The 23,127-nt window shown below is 45.3% G+C and overlaps 1 protein-coding gene across 5 annotated transcripts in view; it reads right to left on the bottom strand.

Annotated features, from left to right (window-relative positions):
* Positions 1–23,127, bottom strand: part of LOC147152199 (transcription factor COE1) — a 77,457-nt gene that overhangs the window by 25,308 nt on the left and 29,022 nt on the right. For all 5 annotated transcript variants that reach the window (XM_086023866.1, XM_086023865.1, XM_086023863.1 and 2 more), the window contains exons 7-10: positions 15,532–15,613; positions 14,332–14,473; positions 11,939–12,069; positions 5,937–6,063 (exon numbers count right to left, since the gene is read on the bottom strand). In XM_086023866.1, coding sequence (XP_085879992.1) covers positions 5,937–6,063; positions 11,939–12,069; positions 14,332–14,473; positions 15,532–15,613 — 482 coding nt within the window. The remainder of the gene's footprint in view (positions 1–5,936; positions 6,064–11,938; positions 12,070–14,331; positions 14,474–15,531; positions 15,614–23,127) is intronic.

Genomic DNA, 23,127 nt, shown 5'->3' with positions numbered 1-23,127 from the left:
TTGTTGTTGTTTAGAACAAGAGCACCCCGACATATTTTGAATGCACATAGAATGTTGTGGTGCAGAAATCAGATGTCATTACTCAACCAGACATGCAAAGGGTATGCAAAGTACCAAGAAAGGTGCAAGGGAGATGACATCAATTTGTTCACACTCTGAAGAGCCGTTAATGTTTTGAGCGGTTATTGATAAGGATTAGTCAACTGGATGAATTGTACGTTTTGGAATATTTGAACCCATTTTTTGTGGAATACTTGATGCGACCCAGACACACCCGAACTCTTATTATCTCCAGCAGCCCCCCACATAGTCGAGTTTGAGACCCTTGCTCTAAAGCCTTAAGAGGCAGGATTTGCTTTTGATTAGGCCGAGTATCAGGTAATTGCTCGAACAAAATATTGTCTGAAAGGCTTTTTTTGTTATTGCAGATTTTCTTTGTTATTATCAGTTCTCCGCAACGTGGCAGATGAGTCTCAAATGAACACTAAGAAATTCCAAAACTCCAAAATGTACAGAGATAGCCCCTATAAATGAAGAGGCAATCTTAGTAATTGAGAGAGGAAGTCACATTCTCTGCTTGTTTTCAAGGACCATAAAACAGAAGAGGAGTCTATGCACACCCCTCTCTACCTGGCGGTGTCTCTTTGGGGATTGTCGACTCATACATCTTTTTTCGATGCCTCCCATTTCACATTGGGAATTAATGCTGGAAGAAAACTCCAGAAGAGTACAATTGGAGAGCGTGAGCACGCAGGTGCACTCCGGGATTCACGGCACACTCTCCTGTACAGGTATATTTATAATCTTTAGCTGTCGCTCTGCAGAAGAGCAAATCAAAGCCAGTAAAACATAAATGCCATAAATAAATGAATAGATGAGCAACAGTCCTGGACTGGAGGGATTCACCTAGCAATCACCCACATCAGATCAGATCAATGCTCATGGAAATTTCATGAAGCTTAGAATCTACACCGCTTCATATTTCACTATAATAACCCACAGAGCCGCAGGGGGAGAGGGACTACTGAAGGGGTGAGCGGGTAAGAGGAAGAGGGGAGGAAGACAGAGGTGGGATGGAGAGATGGAAGTATGCACTGGAGGGGAGGACAAAATGGGGGGCGGGAGGGAGGTTTGCGGGTTCCTGGAGGTGGAGGTCTATAATTGAGAGGTCACGTCGTTGGTTGTTACAGCGAGTGGAGGAGGAAAAAATGGAGGGGTGGAGAGGAGGGGCAAGCACACTGTCCACTAGCCCTGCGTCGCACCTCGTGCGGCCGGGTGAGCGCGTACTTGCGCGGTTAGCTAATTGGCTCTGAGGCTGGGTGTTAGCGCCTTCTCAGGCCCTCAGACAGCGGGTTAGGAGCTGATCATATGTATCACAACCCTGCGTCTCTCTGTCTTTCTCCCTCTCAACTCATTCGTATCCCCCCCTTGCAACTCGGCCCCCCTCCCATCTACAGTCTCCAGTGCTCAGGTGTGATCTCATAAGCGCTGCTTGGCGATCGATGCCGCCAGTGGCAGGGGGTTCAATAGCCCTGAATTACGGCTTCATTTCTCCCCCCCTTCTACACACAGATGAGAGCTGCCCCTCCTCACCCACCACTGCGCACACACCTCCCACCCTCCACTCGCAATCCCGATCAATACCCTACAATCTAATTTTTATCCATTTTTCCATAAACCCCGAGATTGCGTTTATTTGGAGTATCCGACAAGCTAAATAAAGCATTGCTTGAAAATGTCAGGGAGACTAATGCATGGCTGGAAATTCATACAGAGAAAACAGATGAGTGGAGCTTTTTGCTCTTAAAGCAAGGGGGAGAAAGGGAGTGGGGTGGGGAGAGGACGGGGGTGGGGGGCTGCTAAAAGATTCTACAAATCAATTGAGGTGTGGAAGCGACTACAACCTAAGCTCTAATTATCTGTTGCGAAAAAAAACAACAACAAAAAACCAGCGCATGTCGACAGTTAACAATAGCTGACAGCCAAGATCGTCAGTGGGAGAATGCAAATTCTGAAAGTATGGATGAAAAGTGCGCGCTTGAATTAAGCTACAACAAAACAGGGAATCATTTCCCTCGGTGTGTGCTGCTCATTTCAGCGGGGTATAAAACAACCTACATTCCAAATTCATTTACATCATCATCACGGAGCAGATGCTAGTGTAATAAGAACTGAGCATGCTAAAGAGGGAAGACAAGCCACATGGTGCAGAAAATTAATCTCAATCTCAAATAGAGGTGTGAATTTCCTTGCAGTTAAGATGGCGTGAATGTGAGCGTGTGCTGCTATCTCAGCTGGCCCTCTGTCTCCAGCTGGAGGCCAGCCGTTTTAATCAACAGCAGGCCTCCACCCAAGCTCAATAAAAGACAGCATTCGCAAATAGGAGCAAGACAAGTAATTGATCTCCTCATGCTTGCACCCCACTTTTATTGCCAGATGACTACATGCTGCAGTTGAGTGTCGGGGATCTGTGCGAATGCGCTCCTTGTAGCGCATGTGCATATGAATGAGGAGTATATCTGGGAGTCTCTGTTTGGGTAGAAAGGCAGGCAGAGGAGTTCCACTCTCATTATGTTCCCTTTTGCGCAGGCATTATTGATGGATGCCTGCATTGGCACCTGCACTATTTAATGAGATCCAATACAAGAGCTGTATCAAAAATTCTCTCGCTACAAAGATGATAATGCTCCTGTTTGATTGACATTGATGGCGAGGTAACATGTTTCATACAGCAGGTGTAGTTTGCAGTGGTGTGGAACTGCACTCACTCAAACACAGAGCTCCTTCCTATATTTTGGTTAGGTCATGCAGTATATGGAATACGCCGACCAAAGTATTGAAACACCATAGCGTGCTCAGAGCCAGCCACCCGTTTGCGATGGCGCTTTTCCTGTGGGGAGCCGGGGACCTGTCGTCAGCCAATCACACTTCACAATTACATCAAATAATGCAATTTATTGTCATTTCAAGGCACTATTTTCAATTTCATTTGTACCGGATCCAATTAGATAGCGCAGACGTTCACTGCAGAGTATTCATCTGTCGTGATGATTTAAAATGTCAGTGTAAAATCAAAAGCTTCGGAGTGATGTCCACGCAAGCAGCTTTTGCTTCCCTCCACTGTCTGTATTGTGTCAAATAAGCGGGCAACCTTTCTGCTCGTAAAACTAATTTGGAGACCAGGAGCAAAGATGAACAGAGATGTCACTCGTCATCTCATCTGCTTTAAATTCAGTTCTTGACTTTTGTCTTTTCCCCTCACTCCGCCTGCTCCTGAATGATGTCTCCTCCGCACCTAATATTCAGCGAGCACTGAAAGACTACCCCTAATGTTTGTCCGTGCGTGTGTGTAGATGCCTTCTGCTGTATGCGGCGGCGGCGGCCTTAATGTGAGCAAGCAGGGCCTTTTAATATCAGCACAGACTGGAGTGGAAGCACGAAGCAGACAAGGCTGCATACTGAGGAGGGAGGGATTGCCTTTTGAACGACAAGGGCGATTCATCAATTTTCTCAATCTGTGGCCAGCACCTCTGTGCCACACACAAAAACACACGCACAAGGGCCCCTCTGACACGCATTATTATTACCGCCTTATATTGCATGGAGAAAAGAAAAGATTTTAAAGACTTTATCAGCGCTTGGCTGATAAATGTTATAAAGACAGCAATCCGGTTAAAGGTGAGACACAGTCAAACATGCGATGCATTTATACAGGCTGGAGAGAAGGGTGGGGGGCTGCGGTGGTATAGGCAATGACCTGATAATAAGAGAGAGAGAGAGAGAGAGAGAGCGAGAGAGAGACAGAGAGAGAGAGAGAGAGAGAGATTAGGGGGGGTGAATCTAAGCCCCAGAGGTGGGTAAGGCAGAGGGCAGAGGGGGGATAAGGGGATAAAAAGACAGAGGAAGAGCAGAGAATGAAAAACATTCTTTTATTCTTATCAGTGGAGAGCTTAATTGCCTTTGATGAGTCTAATTGGAGCTTTCTGAAGTCTAATGGCAGAGGGGTCCTCAGAGACAGCGGAGAACACATTACAGTAATGGCTTCTCTCCCGATCTCTTCTCCAGCAAAAGTCCCTTCCGTCCTGCGCGCAATGTTTGTGTTTGTGCTGCCACACGCGGCTTCTTGTGAAGTGTCCATGAGCACCAAGAGCAGGACTAAGAGAACAAGCTTATGGATGCTGGAGTCAGTGCATGTACGTGTGTGTGTGTGCGTTTTTGCAAAGTAGCAGTAGCAGCAGTATTGGGTAGTGTTGACTTAATTAGGTCTGTGTGCTGCTCGCTTTCCTCTCCTCAGCAGAAGTTGATTAGCAATGCCAGCTGTCCCCAATGTAATTCAGGGGGTGCGTGTGCGCATGTGTGTGTGTGTGCACGTGCTCTACCAGCGCGTGTGTGTCTGCGAGCGGGGGACTGTGGTGGCGGCGTGTGCGTATGCGCGCGCTGCCAGCTGCCACGCCGTGCTGCCAATCCTCCATGATTAGTACCCACTGGCAACTGGGCTCAAACCGGTGCCAAACAGACCCAGGAGGGCAACATGGCCCGTGGTAATCCCGCATCTCTCTCCGCCATCCTCCTGTTCGCATCCACCTCTCTCCAAATTGCTTTGTTCCTCCAAACGGTTTGCCCGTCATTCTCCTCAAACTGGGTAGGCGGATACAAGTGGCCTTTGAAAGTGCAGACTGTGAAGAGGGCAAAGAGCAGAGTGGGATCTCTGCCTTGACACAGTTGACTGTATCACTGTGAAGCTGCCAGTGCTTGGCGAGTGCATCGCAGCCGGTGCGTGCGCGCGCGTGTGTTAGTCTCCCAGCGGATGACCTCTGCTAAATCTCACCTGTTGAGATTCTTCAATGCGCCTCTATAGAAGCCAAGAGGCAGAGGGGGGATGAATTCATTCACAGGGGCAAGTTTTGAATAAGTGAATGTGACAAGGTGAAAGAGTGGAGGGCTGGGAAAAGATGGGGTGTTTATGCATACGCTTCCCACATGTCTGGCACATTAAAAGGCAGCGCGCACACATAAACACGCGCGCGCGCACGCACACAAACCTACACACATTTATAGGCTTGGCAGAGTTGAGGTCTGTTGGACAGCTCTGGCATGGCAAAGTCTGCCCACCCATCTGCCCTCTGTCTTAGTAATGCAGTTAGCGTCAATGTGCTCGTGTGTGCCGAGACTACCTTCACACATATACGTACGCTAGCTCAGGAAGCCAATTGCCGCCTTTGCCACAAGTATGCAAACACGGACATGGATCCCGTCAATGTACAGTAATTAAAAGACACACAAACGCATGCCAGGGACGCGGCCAGCGCGCTCACACAAATGTGATTTTGTCAAATGTTGGCACTTCCAGCAGGGGCTTACATGCTAAGTCCATCAGTAGTTGAGATTACAGACAGATTTATGTGATTCACATTCTCCCCAGAGACCCGTGTCCACGCGCCGGTTAATCACTGCTTCACATTCACTCTCTGTGCTGCTCTTTTCGCCGCGTGGCTATAAATCTACACCGATACATTCTGATGTAACACTCCTGCTATTCACTCCATCAGAAATCACGCTCTCTGCACGGATCCCCCTCCCGCCGCATCCCGCCTTCGACAGGGTTAAATCTCAATAATCCCACTAATCAAAAGGTTAAACCTCCCCCTGACCTTCACTTGCTTCATAAAAGACAGCAAACACATTCCTTCCCTGATGTGTCAGTTTTGCTACTGCATGACTCTTAGTCAGGCTAATGCATGTATTCTTCCCAATTAATATAAAATCATGAACGAGCGCTATACCTTTACCAACTTCACCTTTGTGTGTGGCACAACTTTGTTTTTGTCCGAACCCATATGAAGGAGCAAAGTTGCATTATACTGGTAGCCAGCAGATCCCCTTCAATTACTCTGTAAACCAAAAGAATTAGTGAGCATTGGTGCCTAAGGTAATACCTGTGTAGATGAAGCGTCCAGGTGTGCCTTTGCAGAACTGTTTGGATTTGTAGGACAGCGTGACCTCCACCACCCCAGGGATGTGTCTGGGTGGAGTCTGCACTCGGATGGCATGCGGGGTAATCAGCTACGGGGAGGCAGAATGGGCAGAAATCTTATTAGGATTCATTGGAGCAACTTGCAATTCAATATTACATTGTTGTGCTGATGCTAACAATAGTGTCACGACAAGAAGATCATACAGCGTCAGCACTCAAATGAAAAGCATGTGTCACAGAATTGTGAGTAGCTTGACTTTTGTTGGAAAAACAAAGAAAAGTAGCAAATTTGCAATTACATGCTTTGATTGGACAATGGCTACGTTTACATGGACACATTTATTCGGTTTAAAAGCCTGATCGGAATGAAAATGCTTCATGTACACACCACATTCGGAATATTCTGACCCGATCAAGCCCATCCGATCAAGGGGTATTCCGAAAGAGAGGGGTGGTTTAAGTCGATTGATCCGATTGGCACGTATGAATACACAAAATTTCGGAACAAACCGTCTTTACCGCGCGTGTCTGTGACGTTCCTTATACGTGTTTCTGTTATTCTCAGAAGCTCGTAGAAGCAGAGCAAGCGAAAGACATGGCACGCGCAAGAAATTAGGAGGTGTTAACAGCGCAAATAGGAAAAATACACAAAATAATACTAACGTTCACAGCAGAAATGGACAGAGTGATGTTTTGTTGACACAGAAGTCACTACGGCTTCTTCTTCTACTACTATTTCTGGTCTATTTGGTCAATCTGCACATCTAAATATTTTTTTCCGGTCAAAAGTGTGATGCATGAACACGCACGTCCTACTTGGATCAATATTTTTAGAGTGCAGTGCATCCGATCATAATTTTAATGCGAACTCTGATCGGATTAAAAAAATGTTGTCCATGTAAACGTAGCCGCGATCTATGTAACCAATAACTGTTTATCTTTTAGAAATGCATATTCATCACGCATGATAATTCAATGAATAAAATATTTGAATGCAAAAACATTTCCGTCACCACAATGGGTTCTGTAGAGGGGAAGACTAAATCTGTGCAGAGTCAAGTTAGACTGGGTTTTGGTACTTTTGCAGACGCACGCATCTTAGCGCACTTAAAAAAGGGTATTTTGCGCTGCTGTGGGCTTGAACAGAGCCAACTTGATTTGCCACCAATCCAAGCAGCTCCTCCGTCACATTCCCTTTAAAATGGCTGCGCAAGAGCTGCAGTCCTTGACATGGCGGAAGAAAGTTCAGGCAGGTGGTCGAAGGGCGCAACGTATACGTGTAAGGGACTGCAAGCAGACCTCCATGGGCGATCACAGATCGGCGCTGTGAAGTGCGCCCTTCTTTTGAGACCGCCTTCCAATATATAATACAGATGACAATACTAATGTGTTCAATGTAATCATTTCTACAAGAATCAGAGGATTCGATGCATGCTGTTGTCATGTCCTTGATTTCATATTCACGAAATACGATGACAACCTCCATACAAGAAATTTTCTCCCTGTGCCCCAATCAAATTCACCAAAATAGTGTTACACTCGCTGCACCAATATTTAGATGAGCTTCCAGTGGGCGTAAAGTGCAGTCGACTTTCAGCCACCAAATTGTCAGGTTCGCCGAGCACATGTCAAAGGAAACATAGTAGGCGAGAATGCCCGCCATGGCTCAGATTGGTCTGACAAAATCACCAACAGTCAAAATGAGGCTGTCAGAGGCACGAAAAATCAGGTTGCGCCAATTTTTACGCTCAAGTGCAGCTGCGCTGTCTATGAGTACAGAGCCCCATATGTTTTTTTTTATTAATTGTAAGCAGAGTCACACTTCAACAAATGTACATGGTGGAATGGGTAATGAGAGCTGAAAAGCCTCTTGTTTATGCTTTCTCATCTCATCAATATATAGCAAGAAAAATGTGAAACAACTGAGTGCTACTCTAAAACATAATGACATTGTACTTCCAGATAATGATATTTCGATCAGTTAAGCTTCATACAAAAAAAACTTTTGATAAAGCTTTCTTTATTATATTTTTTCGTTTTACACATTGCCGCTAAATCCGTTTGCGCTTAAGGCCTGAGGTGAGCTGATAAAGCCCAAGGCGAAGTCATGCTAAAGATGCTTATGGTTGCTGACATGGATCTTTACAGACGACTTCAAAGGTAGTTATGCTTAGGTGAATAAAAAAAAATAAAAAAAACCCCTCTCACTGCAAACATCTATTATGCCGCATAAGTAAACGCATGATATGCTCATCCTCGCTGCCCCCTTGTCTCTGTGTCTGTCAGCGTTGGCTGTCTAGCTGCCGTTTGCTTACATTAAAGCGCCACGATGTCTTTAAGAGGCTCACTTAGTGTGGCTGATGGGCCCACTCGCCGTGCGTGCGCGTGTGCTGAAGGCTCTTTGAAGGAGGAAAGCGGCAACAAGACAAAACACAGATGAGACCTCACTGAGTGCTCGTTTTCCGCATCCTGTGTCGAACTAGCACTCAAAGCTAGCGGCGCTCAAAAGCTATCAGTGCTCCTGCCAGCGTGCAATGCATGTGTGTTGTTCAAACCGTCTCTTTTATTGCTCACTTAACTAGGCTTTCATTCTGCCATTGTCTGACCCCCACTCACGTTCCAGCGTGATAATATAGGAGCTTTTTATAGAATAATTCTTTTACTAAAGAGAAAGCTGTTTTGCTGTGCCGCTCGCTGACCTTCAATTTCTCACATAGACTGCATTTACATTTTTGTTATGTGGCAGATGCTCCTTGCAAAATGATTCATACGGTACGGCGTGCATGCTCCTTCGATACAATTTTAACACAAGATTAACTGGGAGCTGCGCATTCAGGTAGCGGACAAAAATAAGAGCTGACAATAAGGAAGACAAAAGACAAGGATGCTGCTGACATTCACTCGAATAATTCAACTTTTAGCAGGAATTAACTTTTTTCCCAGTATGTAAAGTACATTTATTTGCATTTGAATTCAAACACATCTCTGGCTACTTGTGCCCATTGCTTATTGCTGTTTTGTTTGTAATCAGATCTTAATTATTCGTAGTTTGGCTTTACACAACAACACAACAAAGAACAGGACCACTTTTTGGGGCATGACCTCATTGGGCTTAGTTTTGTGGTTTTGTATTGTGTTTGTAGCTTCATACTCAAGGTTGCAACATGTGTGTGTACTGGGATGTGTTCAGACAATGAGCCTTGGGCCAAATTCACACAAAGGCTGCTTTTTTTAAACAAACAAATAAATAAAACATATGTTTATGCACTTTGGCCTTGAGAAAACAGAACAACCAGAGCTGGGCATCGCCTATTTCCCGTCTGCATATTTAATCGACCCATGTGGTCCCAGCCGGTCCGAGTCAGCCGAACAACGTCAAGAACGGACTTAACCTGTACAACGTCACACGCGGGTGTCACATTTCTGACACGCGGTCGGGTAAGGAAAAAATAAAACAGTGCTATGTTATGTTATGACACGGGCCCCATTTTGTTTTTATTTCACCGATCACCACGCTACGCGTGTGTTGCTGTTGTTTTGGCTTGATTTTTTTCTTTGTTTGGCGGCGTGTCTGCTCGTACGGCGCCTGCGTGTGACGTGAAGATTACATTCTCGACGCCGATTGGCTGTCGCCGGTGAGGGATGGACCGAGACCACGTGGTCAATTAAATATGCAGGACGGAAACCGGGGACGGAGGGCCGATGCCCATCTCTGGTTAGCGCGATTCAGACCTGCGCAGGGAGACCCCAATGGATTTCTAGTCCTTCTCCTTAACCACTCAGCCACGGCAACATGAAGCAAGCTTCTCCTTCTAATATTAACGGTGGCGGTTAGGCAATGCCCAGCTCTGAGAACAACTAGGGTGAAACATTTCACTAAACTAAACTTTTCAGCATTCCCGTGTTGACTTATCTTTTTATTTATTTCTATAATTATTTGAATGGTGGAATAGATGTATCGTTATGTTAACTATATTCAAGAGCGACCATTATATGTATCTCTGTGTGGGGGCTTAGCTGGAAAACTGGGACTTGTTTTGACAGTTATTGTTGAAGAATATTTGACAGTAACTTTGTTATCCAATGCAATAAATCTCAAGCTGGTGATTAAGTTTTGTTCCCCCAGGTGTCTCAGTTGGGTGTCTCACATATTATGTGCTTTGGATGCATTCTCATAGTCAATATATCTACTACACCTAATCATTTTCCAATTATGGATAAAACAGTGATTAGTATGACAAAATATATTGACTTTTTATTGTCAAACTGTGGTGCGGTGTGGTTTGAAATCCTTCAAACTCTTAAAAATCATTTGACAAAGTGAATATGCAGTACTGTAACTTGTTTCCATCAAGTCAAGATGAATGTTCATAATACGTATACAGTATGTAAACACTTCTATTGATAAAAAGAGTATTGGCATTTTGGTATATTACAATAGCAAATACTGCAATTTCTACAAATAGTGGCCAGGGGCATCCCTTCACTCAGTTGAATAATATTACAGGCACACTGCCCTCCATAGTTATTGGCACCCCTGATTAAGATTTATGTCATGTGTCATCTTCCAAACCGCTTATCCTGTACAGGGTCACGGGCAGGTGCTGGAGCCTATCCCAGCCGACAATGGGCGAAAGGCAGATTACGCCCCGAACTGGTCGCCAGCCGGTTGCGCTGGCACACACAGACACCGTCACTGAGCGGGAACCGATCCCAAGCTGCCCGCACACATCTCAAGCGTGTGTACCACTACACCATCAGTGACCCTGATTAAGGTTTGTTTAGCTTTAATAAAACACACACAAAAAAATTGAATCCACTGCTTTTACATCCAATCATGTGTGCCACAAATATTAGCACTTTTACAAATCTCTCTGAATCATCCAATGACCTGCTGAGTCCTCTTCTCTGCACTCCCCTCTTCAGCTGACAGGTTTTCAATGGGGTTGAGGTCTGGGGACTGACATGGCTATGGTCCGACCTTGATTCTGTGTCTGATGAGCTATGTCTACAATTTTCAGTAGGAAAGTATATAATAACATTTTTTTTTAAAAAAGTAATAATTTTTATCAATTCTTTTAACACATCTTAACCAGGGGTGCTAATAATTATGGACGGGCACTGTATATAACAATGCATGTCAAGTGAAAATGGAGTTTAAAACTAAATTGAAAAAAGACTACTATGGAGAAATACAGTAAAGTGAAGTCACTCCTCCTTGCTCCTCAGAACATAAACGATAGAATGGGAGATGCACATAACATCATGTAAAGTTCATGTCAGTGCCTGCTGGAAGGTTATTTGCTGTAAAAGATGATACATTGTACTTAATGTACACTTATCTTTAATACTATGCAGGTTAGTTCATTCCAACAAGATGTTATTAGAAATTAATCCGAAAGATTGTTTTCATGTTTCGGTGCTGCTGTTTTGATTAGTGAAATACATTAACTAGATATTTTTTTTCATGCTGGTAGTTTTTTGTCTTTAATGATACACTATGCATCTATTTGGAAGGACAGATGCTATTGGGGAATACACGGTAGAAGGATAAACACTTGCATTAGTAATTAAATTAATTACTACAGCAGTGGTCAAGGGGATGGCACGTCTGCCTCAGAGTTCTGCGAATCAAGATTCGGACCTTGGCTTCTGCCTTCCCGTGAGGAGTTTGCACATTCTGCCTGTAATTGTGTGGGTTTTTGCTGAGAACGCCAGCTTCCTCCCACATTCAAAATATATTCACGCTAGGTTCATTGAAGACTCTAAATGTCAATTGGTGTCAATGTGAGTGTAAATGGTTGATTGTCTCCGTGTCCCCTGCGATTGGATGGCTTCAAGTCAGCTAGACTAGGCTCCGGTTCCTATTAGGGATTAGTTAGCCGAGGAGCATCAGTGCGATGGTAGCCGTAGACTCATGAAAAGTGCTGTATAAAGCTCTGGAGTGACAAAAGGGTGACTAACCTCGCTCCAAACCAACATGGTGCCAAAAATGACCTGCAGGCCGTCAAAGAAGTTGTCCCCGATGATGATAACTGTAGCGCCCCCTGTGGTCCAGCCTTCACTGGGGCTAATGGCTTTGATGCTGGGGGTTGCTGCCAAGATTAAGGGACAGAAAAGATGAGATGTTAAGTAACCTAATGACAAGCCCATAAAGGTCTTTGCTACTGGCACTGCAGCAAAGACCTTTATGGATATGACACATGTAACAGTCCCCTCTTCACACACACACACTACCTGCTCTGCTCATCTATCCCAGGGGTTGAGAGCAAGCGAGGAATACTAATCAGAGTGATTATACGCACCCCGTTATTAAACATCACCCCTGCCCCGTGTGTGAGGGCAGCAGCGGTGTGCTTGTTTTATGACACGTAGCAAAGCGCAAAGGCGTGTAAATGTCAGGTGTGCTGAGTGTCTGATCAAAGGCCACGCGACCGGGGAGCGGGGCCGGCCCAACAGTAGCGCTGCCCTCGGAATACACCGCCCTCATTAAGCAAACACTTAGCACTTGCTCAGCTATCTGCCTCCTGGACGCCGCGTGCTTGTCTCAGTGCTTGGCCAGTCAGCGCACGGTCACGAGCGGTCATTCGGGTTTGGGTCTTTTTGCAATGTGTTTTGCGAGCCCTTTAGGATTTGCACAGCAAACGACGCAGAATAACAACAACAAAGCGTGTTTTCAGTAACGAGCACTCCACTGTTCTTCATAACCTTATCTTATCTGCTGGTATTATGGATTTAGAGATTGCGGGATGTGATTGAAGAAAAGAACAACGTGGGGAAAATGTATGTTTATACAGGCTAAACCTCTTTCTTTTGCTTGTCAGACATGTTGTAATTCTGCAAAGCGGCATAATCCACTTTAGACTAGGCTGACTTTTTTTCCCCCGCAGCCTAGCCTTTGCTCTTGGCCTGACTCTGTGTTCTGTTGATCCTCCCCAACAAGCCGGAATGATATTTCGCCCGCCGATACGCCTGCAGAGATCAACATTCAGCAAGCGGCAATCTGTGGCTGTAATCACGGCCTAAGATGCCTCCTTTTCACAGCCGTTGATATTATGTGCGCTCCATGCATGTGCGGATATGTGTGTGTGCGTGTGGGCGTGTGTGTTTGGATTAACCAGATGGTGGAACGTGAATCCATGTGATAGGATTATACTTTGGGGTGTTCCTCCGTACCATCTGTTCAACTCTGTGCACTGTTATCTATTATCGGCTGAAATGAGCCCCCCCAAAGTTGTGTATGCCGCGCATACACTCGACACGGCGGCGGATGACAAGTGGAGGCAAAAAAACAAAAAGAAAGCAGGGTGTCTCCCTGCTTAGCATTTCATCTTGTCTTTGTAGCATCAAGCACTCTTGCTCCTTCCTCATGTCACGGCTGCCGCTGCTCCCCCTCTCCTGTCAGGCCCTCTCTCTTCTCTTCCTTCACTCCTGTTGTTCCGCCTTCTAACCCCCATCATCAGGAGAATAGAAAATCACAGGGAGGAAATTCCCAAACAAATCTCTCTGACACAGGGAACATCTGTTAGCGTGGTGTGCCGTACTGTTCTTTCTTTGTAAGAGCCAAGCCTTCTTGATGACTCCAGTATGTCTTGTCTTTGTGAGAACTTTCCTAATCGGCTATGAGACCGGGCCAAGTGGTCCGCAGCACCTCCGGAGGATAGTCATTAAAAATACCGAACCGTAGCATTCGATCCGAATGCAATCCACCACGTGATGTAAATCCTTGCTTAGTTTTTTGTTGGTGATTGTTTTTTTTTTTTGGGGTCATTATCATCCCCGAGGTTGACTTTCCTCAAAGAGAAAAAGAAATATGTTTCTCTTATTCAATCTCTAGGAAATAGAAATGAGAAAATAACTGGATTAGAGATTTGGGAATCAGGGCATGCTCCCTAAATCATGTGCACATGTCATTATGAAGTATTAAAGCTTTTGGTCTGACAGTGCAAGCGCAATGTGCATGGGTGTGTTTAAAAACCTGAGGGATAGGGAGTGATGGAGGGCTGCGGGATAAAAGCGGGTCTCCGAGGAAATAAAGCCAGTGTTGGCTTTAAGCAGAACAGACCTCATAAGACACATAGTGCTTATGCGAGACAGAGTAGAAGGCCTAGAGGCAGAGACCGGAGGGGAGCGAGCCACCAGGGACACACAAGAGACTCACTCGCTACCACTTTCTCCTCTCTTAGCACAATTTGGAAACACTACAAAAAAGTGACAAGAGACAAAAAGTGAGGAACACGAATAACAAGAAAGATGGGAGGCTGAGGTGGCATTGAGCTCGGAGACAGACAGTCAGGAGGGGATGAGGAGTGAAGGGAAGACAAAGAAGTCGGATGGCAGGTTGCTGTTTTGAGTACCGTGCTCCAGGTAGGACTGCGTGCCTTCCGACGGGTCCAGTCTTCGAGCTCTGCGCCCGTGTTTGGAGTTGTTGTGCACGAACATGTTGTCGGACACTGCCAGCACGTGACCCTCCACGCTCACCGTAGTTGACACAACCACCTGAGACGGACGAAGAAAGCGAAATGGAAACAATTGAACCGGGAGAGACTAAAGGCAAATGAAACTGACTTGGTTCAAGTACAAAGCATTGAAAGTGAACAGTCCTAATTTGGATCAGAACCACATTTTGCGCCTTCGTATAAACTCATCTTCCGCAAATGCCTGAATTTTATCTTCAAGTTCATACATTACTCAACGGAACATCAATGGAAATTGAAAAAGCACCTCAAATTCTTTCATGGACTAAATCCAGACTTTTATCCCAATCTGAAAAAAAAAAAAGTATTTTCTATGCCCATGCACCAGCCCTCCACAACGTTTATGGAGATCAGTCGAGTCATGAAGTCATTTTTGCATAATTATGACCATTAACAAGGGAAATAATGCCGATCAATACATAACCTCAGAGGTAAATCAAACTAATCTGGGTGATGATTGAAAGGCCTATAAAACAGATGCCTTTCTCGCCTTTTGTTAAAAGGGAGTTTTCACCTCAAATGTATTCGTTATTTTATGCTTATATGGTCTCATTTTGTATTGCATTTGGACAACTACATAGCATATTGTTTATTGACACATTTTGGCCATTCACTGTAGAAGACGTAAGTTGTTCCAACTTCTACAATGCTTGTGTTTAATTCCATCACAACTAACCGCAAATGTGGCACTCAGCAAATTGGTGAATGTATTCAAGCACTGTTGTGTGGGTGCTGGGCTTCATGTTTTCAGATTTCTAATTGTAAAAACCACTGTCTGCACACAGAGAGCAGTGACTATGGATGCAGTCGGTCATGTCAAGAGGAATGGCCGGGAAATCAAAACAACCTGTCTGAAAGAGACTCTGTGTAGAGCTGAATAGGAGTCAACGGCATCATGATCACATTCATTTATCCAATCGACTCAAAGACTATATAGATCACAAGTTATTGGGAATACATTTTGTTTGACTTTCGAAGCAGATTGACTGGCACATACGCTTTCTGGTTTGTTCACATTGCATCTTTTGATTTGCAGTGAAGGCCATTCAGTCCATTTGTACGTTTTAGTTGCATTGTCACCTGAAAACGCCTCATGTCTCGAGGGTTGCCAGCATTCTTCAGACAGTTCTGGTTGCACTTCAGGAAAAACTTGAGGAAGAACCTACACATACACACAGAGGGGAAAAAGATGAAGAAATTAGTTGTTGAGATTGAAAAAGAGCACCTGTCTGTCAGTGAACCTATTGTGTCTGTGCCGAAAACATAAAACGACAAGAAAACAAAATAAAGCAGCAGCGGTGGCAGACGGGGCTCACGCACTGCATGCCGCAGCCTCATCCATCAGTTCTTTATGACAAAAGGCAGTTTTGGATGTAAAAACTGCTCCGGGATATTGAGTAAGATGCTACCTTGTATATCCATCTTGGGGCTGCTGTCACAGCTTGCCATAAACTCAAATGGGCAGATGCAGGCGCCCCCCCCCCCCAAGCAGAGCCCAGTGACGGAGGTTGTACTGTAGCTACTATGCAGCTCAGTGTTGCCATTCTTGCCGCTCTCAATCTCAGTGTGAGAGACCACATCAACAGCACCTGCCATGCATTATTAATAGGCTGAGATGGCAAGTATGGCTACCCACATCAATACTTAATGAGGGAGGGAGGATGGTGGGTCGGAGTAGTAAAGGAGGGTGTGTATGTGTGTGGGGGGGGGGGGCACCGGAGGCCTGAAAAGCAGAAAGAGGATGGCTGGCAATTTATTCCCTAACACACACATACACACCCCCACCTCCACCCTATTGCTTGAAGCCTGACAACTTCTTCCTTAACAGATACTACAGTAAATCTCTCCTCGCTTCACGATGCTGCATTGTCTGTCTACCTGACAAATAAATCACACTATCAAATGAACGACTAATATAAACAGCACTGTGAACAAATAAACAGGAACCCTCAAAAAAGGGGATTTTTTTTTTTTTTTTAGAAGAAACGCTACATTTCCTGATCATGCCCCTCCTCATCCTCCCTTTGAGGTAGCTCAAAGAAGTGCTGACAGCCGAAAGTGCTTACAATACAGATCTCCACCAGCTCGGGAGAGAATCGCTCCTTTGCTCAGCTTTTCTTTCTTATGTCTTATTTTCTCCCTTCTGTTCATTTATTACGGCTGGGATTCTGCACTGGGCAGCGTGTTTGGAGCCAACTTGCCTCAGACATATAATCATGCACTGGCAAACGTGTCACATGCACGTATAGCGGCATGTCAAGTGCAGACACAGAGGAGAGGGAAAAAACAAGAAAGAGACAAAGATAAATGGACAGAGCAGAGTTCCGTCTCGTTTCAGGGGCTGCCCTTCTGCTGTGTGCATTACATGCATCTGATGTAACTCGAGAACTTGTGAATTTATCCCTGACAACTTTTAAATGCGTGACAGCTGGTTAGTGGTAGGCGCTGTTCCTTAAGCAAAGAAGAAAAAAAAGCCTCTTATGATCTGAATAACAAAGTGTCTTTTGGCGCTGCCTTCTTCTTCCCCCTCCTGCTTTGTTTGTGTTCTGATTTACAATCTTGTTGGTGAAAAGAAGATACACTAAATCTGAAAGAGAAGTGGGGGGGGGGGGGGAAGTTGGAAGAAGAAACCAATGGAAAAAAAGGACGAAGTAGAGGGTATGTGAAATTCGAAAGGAGCGACAGACCACCCTCCTGTATATTTTAGAAGCTGTGGACCAATAGCTCAATAATTCATGAAGCTGAGAGATGGAGTTTTTTCTCCTTTTTTTTACAGTGGCTGTTGAAGCCCACAGGCTGATGGTCTCCTAACTTCCTTATCCATGAGGGGTCAAAGGGCATCTTCGCAGACAGCTGCGGACTACATCCTCTACTTTCCTATCGGCACCTCTTGTTTAATTCATTGACTCCGATCTTTCCCCAAGTGTCCTCCTTTTCCTCCTCGGAGGCATTTATGATCGCAGAATGATGCATAAGTGAAAGTAGGAAAGCTAAGGTCACCGCAGTCAGAGGTGACTAAATCAGCAGGTTAAATATCAAGTTTAGGCAGTGGGAAAAAAAAGTGAGATGGTGCTGGATAACACCCGAGACGCTCCGTGGAAAAAAGGGTAAGTTGTTACGCTTTATCCGCCATGCCATATGCCGGCTTGTCCCGCACATGGATGATCTGATTCATTATTTACATGACTTAAGGTGTCTGGAATCAGTCGCACGGAAAACATTACAAAACTGCAGCATGTTGATTCCTCGGTGCTCTATCTCATCAGCACGGGCGTCGGGGGACAGGAATCAGCGCTGCGCACATTTACAGGACACGGATCGACAGTGGCTGGGTGAGGACGGGGGGGATAAAGGCCAATGCATGTTGATAGGCAATAGCAAAGGGATTACTGCAAGGATTTATGGATAATCTGATTGACAGATGACCAGTAAATATGGACAGAATGCTGATGATAGCCTGTAATTTCTACTTTTATTTCATCATATTTTCATCAGATTATTTACTGAGCCAGATTTGTTGGTCTTCTCCCTTTGTTGATTTCACTAAGGGGGAAAAAAAAGAAAAAAAATGAGTTGCTGTTGTTGCTGGGTTGGGCAGGTAGTCCGATCCATTACGATTCAACACTAAATTCAAGCGAAAAAAAAATAAAAAAGGTGCTGCTTTTCCTTTGGCTTTTTGTAGCTGTTTTACAAGATGCCAGAAGAAGCCTCGAGCAAGGGATGGGAAGAGAAATTAAAGAAGAGCAGCTGTACACGGGACATTTGGTGGACTGATTCACATTCAAAACAAAAAACTCCAACGTCAATATACTGTACACATGGCCGCTTGTTAGCACTCTAAAGAGACCATAATTGTTTTGAAGTTTTACTACAGTGTCAAGTTGTTTTTGCACTCGACTGCTACATAATGTTAAAGCGTCACTACTTACCTGTAACGCTTATAATGGTGATAGTTTGACCTTGGAAGAGATTTGTTTCAATTATCTCCAACTGGAAATAAATGGGAGTTTCCTCAATGAGGTTTACTGTTGTGACTTTCTTTTTCAGTGGTGTGAATTGCACAACATAATCCTGAGCGGCATTTCAAATTTGTGTTTACATTATTCAGCAAGACACGAGACAGGAATTTGGAGATTTTCTGGCCCAGTACTGTTTGAAACGCCCTAAAATGAACAATATTCCCACACATTCCCTAAGCACATTTTTGCATCTGCACCTAATTGTGGCCCCTGCGCTGCTTGTTTTTCTCCCCACCTCCTCCAAATACCTCGGGTTTGTGCTTAGCACTCTTGCAGGTTTCACGCTGATTTAACGGCACAGACTCCACTGCTACAAATATTACCACTGCAAATTGCTTCACGGGCTGGATTAAATGAAACAAAAGCATTGTAGTCTCCCATAATTAGCCCCCCTCTTCCCCTACAACTCCCAAATCCAGAAATGGCTGTGGAAGTGAATTTGTGTAAATTACTGCTCGGCCTCTTGACGGCACATGGCAAAAACGTGTAGCAGCGCAAACGGGTGAATTACACACGCAGTGGAAGTGTAATGCCGTAGTAATTTAATGATCTCACACTTTCATCATGAGCTGGCATTATTTGTCACTCCGGAGCAATTAAACACAAAATCACCCACTGCCCATAAAAACAAAACAAGGAAAGCAATTATAACACAACTTTTAAGTAATCCCTGTAGCATCTAAATATTATTACTCTGGCGGAGATACAGAATGTCTATGTGATTAGCCAACAGCAAGCAAGCCTCAAAGGGACCATTGTGTTAAATTCTCTAATAATTTTCCTACATTAGTCACAAATGAGGAGAACAGTATACTTCCTTGTCAAATTTAACACGGGGTGGGGGGGGGGACTTTACAACGTTGCAGTTTTATCTACATCAGTAGTTCCAGTTGATTCATCTTCTCTCTTGTTCTCATTGTGTTGCACGTCTTTGTGTCACATTTCTTTATTATTTGCTCTCTCTCTCTCTCTCTCTCTCTCTCTCTCTCTTTGCTGTCAGTTTTCTTACAATGCTGACACACTGTAAGAGTAGTGATGCCATAACTCAGCCTTCTCCGCCTCTCTCCATCCATTTCTGCCAAACACATCATCTCCACAAGAAAAGCTCTGTATCAGGCTCCTAATATGCTTCATGAGGTGTGTAATTCAGTGTGCTCCGGAGGGGAGCCATTTATCTCCAAGGTTAACTAAGTGACACAACAGCACTTCCACGTGCCTGTTATCCACCGTGGGACATGTTGAACTAATCTAGGCAGGTAGAGGAATGGGACATCCTCCACTCCTGCAATTAAGCGATACGATTTGTTCAGGAAATCCATCCTAATGAAGTCACTGGCGCCTCAAATGAAGTGTAAATATTTGTACGTCCAATGTAGCGCCAGGTCGGGGTGTGTGGGGGGGGGCGGGTGTCATACAAAATGTCCTTCCTCTGTTTTCCGCATTTTCTTTCCTCCCCTACTGTGTCATTTCTCGTATTCTTTCTTGGCTCTGCAACTCTCCACTTCCCTCCTTCCGCCATGCATCACTGACACTTCAACCGTGAGCCTGCCTGCTTGCCTGCCTGCCTGCCTTGTTTTCCTGGTGACCTGTCTGCCTTCCTGCAGTACATATTTAAGCCTGGAAGCGCACACACACATAAACACACACGCGCACTAATTTAGGGAGATTTATGAGGGGAGCCTTGCACCAGGAGCCATGGAGGCTGACCCCAGGGGTGTAGGGGGCCACTGGGTGGGGGAGGGGCCCTGGCTCCACAGGAGGGACATTAATAATCCAGAACCAGGTCTGTCTCTGGGTCTGGCCCTGGGCCTTGGACACTAACATAACTGCAATGGCCCAGTTTACACTGAGGGCCATGTATGATAGAGATAGACAGAGAGATAGGGAGATGCTTTGTAGATAGACAGGTAGATAGATGGATAGGTAGATAGATAGATAGACAGATAGATAGATAGATGGATAGATAGATAGATAGATAGATAGATAGATAGACGGACAGATAGATAGATAGATGGATAGATGGATAGCTAGATAGATAGATAGATAGATAGATAGATAGATAGATAGATAGATAGATAGATAGATAGATAGATAGATAGATAGATAGATAGATAGATAGATAGATAGATAGATAGATAGATAGATAGACAGACAGACAGATAGATAGATAGATAGATAGATAGATAGATAGATAGATAGATAGATAGATAGATAGATAGATAGATAGATAGATAGATAAGATAGATAGGCAGTGATATACGTAGATAGTTATATAGATAGACAGATGGAGTGCAACTGCTCAAAGTCACGTTGTGCACCTCTATATTGCCCTCATGTCTATCTTAAGTGTCATGATTTATTCAAATAGAACATCTCACAACGCTGAAAAATTCATTCCCAGCTTGGTCGCTGCATTGCCCCATCCTTCCTCTCCTCCGTATCTGGCGCCTTGTCTGTGCATGTCATGTCAGCCGAATTTGCCCCGTCGTTAAATATTTCTCAGAACAAATGGACCCTGGAGAAGAGAGACGCTGGGTCAGGGGAATCGGCACGGTGCCGCCGCCGCCGCCGCCGCTGCCGCCTGGGGAGGAGCTCCGCTTGGGAGAGAGAGTCGGCCGCCTTCCTCGGAGTTGGAGTTGCAGTCCTAGCTTGGGGACAGAAGTCCCAGAGACACTTAACAAATTGTGTTTCATCCATTTCATCTGAAAAGGATCATTCAAAATTCAACTGGGAGAACGTTGAAAGACAGGCGGTGAAACGTGTCCAGCTCGTCGGTGCTGGCTTCAACGACTTGTAGCTTGGTAGCATCGCTGCCGGTGACCCGGTTTTTACTCTGTGCCACATTGAGGGCCAAAAGGCAGCCAAATAAACATCAAACATGGAGCAGTGTGTGCTTTCATATGCCATGAGGAATAAGTGGCTGTCTGCGTGACGGACAAGCTTGGCAGGCGGCGCTGATTGAAACACTTCCTCTGTCGGGCCTGGCCCATTAATCTGATGAAGACAGAGACAGAGCGCGCCAGGCCGAGGCACACGGAGGCAGTGAGAGAGCCAGAGGGAGCCGCCGGCCTCCGGATCAGAGGAGTAATGACGGGTCCTGGTCCTTCTCACCTCGGCGCCGTCCTGCCAAGCTGCGACGCTCCACTACCCTGTCCGGCCCAAACGCCGCACTCGTGGGACCGACCGGTGAATAATGGCCCTGTCATCAGCTTGGGTGGACGCCACCACATGGCCCCAATGCGTGTGTGACCGCGCGTGAGCGCGTATTTGCGCCCGCCCGCCACGCTCGCCGCTCATTCAACCTTAATGTTCTCTCCTCGAACTTCAGTGAAGAGTGTATTCATATTGAATAGTGTTGATTTAAGTACATGCTAAACTCAATGCATAATGCATCGACTAAATATAGCTTGATAAAGAGCATCGTGTCAACCCGGGACCAGCTCCATACATTGTGGGGATGAATGTAGCGCTTGCAAAAGTTCTGTCTTTTTGTTCCATTTAAGCAGTGTATTAAATCATGACTGTGAGTGTGAGTGCACATGGGCTCAAGGTTATTGTTTCTAAATGCAGTGGGATCAGAAATCTGAAACTTAATTAGTGTGCCGTGTTTGTTCTCGGGTGAAAAGTTGCTCCTGCAATGGGTCTTGAGGGAGGAATATGAAAAGAGAGAGTGAGAAATGTGAATGCGCGTGTGGCTATGCGTGTGTGAGGATGCGGCGACGTACGCGCGTGTGTGTGCGTGTGTGTTTTGGCCTTGCGTCCCTCTGTGTTTATCAAACATATTACAGCTCCTTCTAGATTCCTCACCTGCACTCCCCCAGCTTGCTACATATGGCCCACCAATCACAAAATAAGGAATCATGCATATATTAGCATAGTTAATGGGCTCCCCTCTCCATTTAATATGCAAATTTCCTGAAACATTACTGAATGCCGTCTGTTCTAAATGAATAAATTTGAATCGCAATTAGAATAATCCTTTATAATTAATGAAAACTGTCAATTTTGGTTCATGAGTAATTTGATTAAAGTGGTGATGGGACACTTATGAAGTTCACGGGGCGGCGAGGAGTGTGAGCTCATGCTTGCACACGCAAACACACAAGCTGCACGGCGACCGACAGTGGTGCTGCGGGTGCATTATTGATGACAATGATTCATAAACTTAAGATGGTGCTTGTCACACATGGGGAGCGGAACCCCCCCCCCCCCCCCGCACACACCCCACCCCTTTTAAAGTTTTCCCCCCACTCCTTTACGCCTGTGGAGCAACAACAGATCAATCTGGCACCTGACAGAGGGGGAAAAGTGGGGGAGTGATTGAAAAGGTTTAGCGGCCTCGTGGCGCTGTGTCAGTGGCCTGTCTGTCCAGTGGGAGAGCCTGATGGACTGTCACACAGGGGGCAGCGCACACACACACACACACACTCGCAGAGTCATTACAAGGTGTTTAAAGGCTTCCCAGAGGAGGGCAGAGGCCAGCGCCGCTGTTTGCTCACTTTCATTAGTATATCACATACATTAAGATGTTATGAGGAGAATAAAGAGGGCGCCCGGTTTGTAACTGTTCATAACCATCCCCTTGTTCACCATTAACCCTCTCATGCTGTGCCATAGGCGCTGAAGCGCCTAATGGCGTCACTTAAAATAGGGTCAC

The sequence above is a fragment of the Filicampus tigris genome, chromosome 2, assembly GCF_054856515.1.
Source record: "Filicampus tigris isolate MCC_2025a chromosome 2, RoL_Ftig_1.0, whole genome shotgun sequence".
NCBI classification, from domain to species: domain Eukaryota; kingdom Metazoa; phylum Chordata; class Actinopteri; order Syngnathiformes; family Syngnathidae; genus Filicampus; species Filicampus tigris.
Note: the sequence above shows the minus strand (reverse complement) of the source record. Positions and strands in the feature narration are given on the sequence as shown.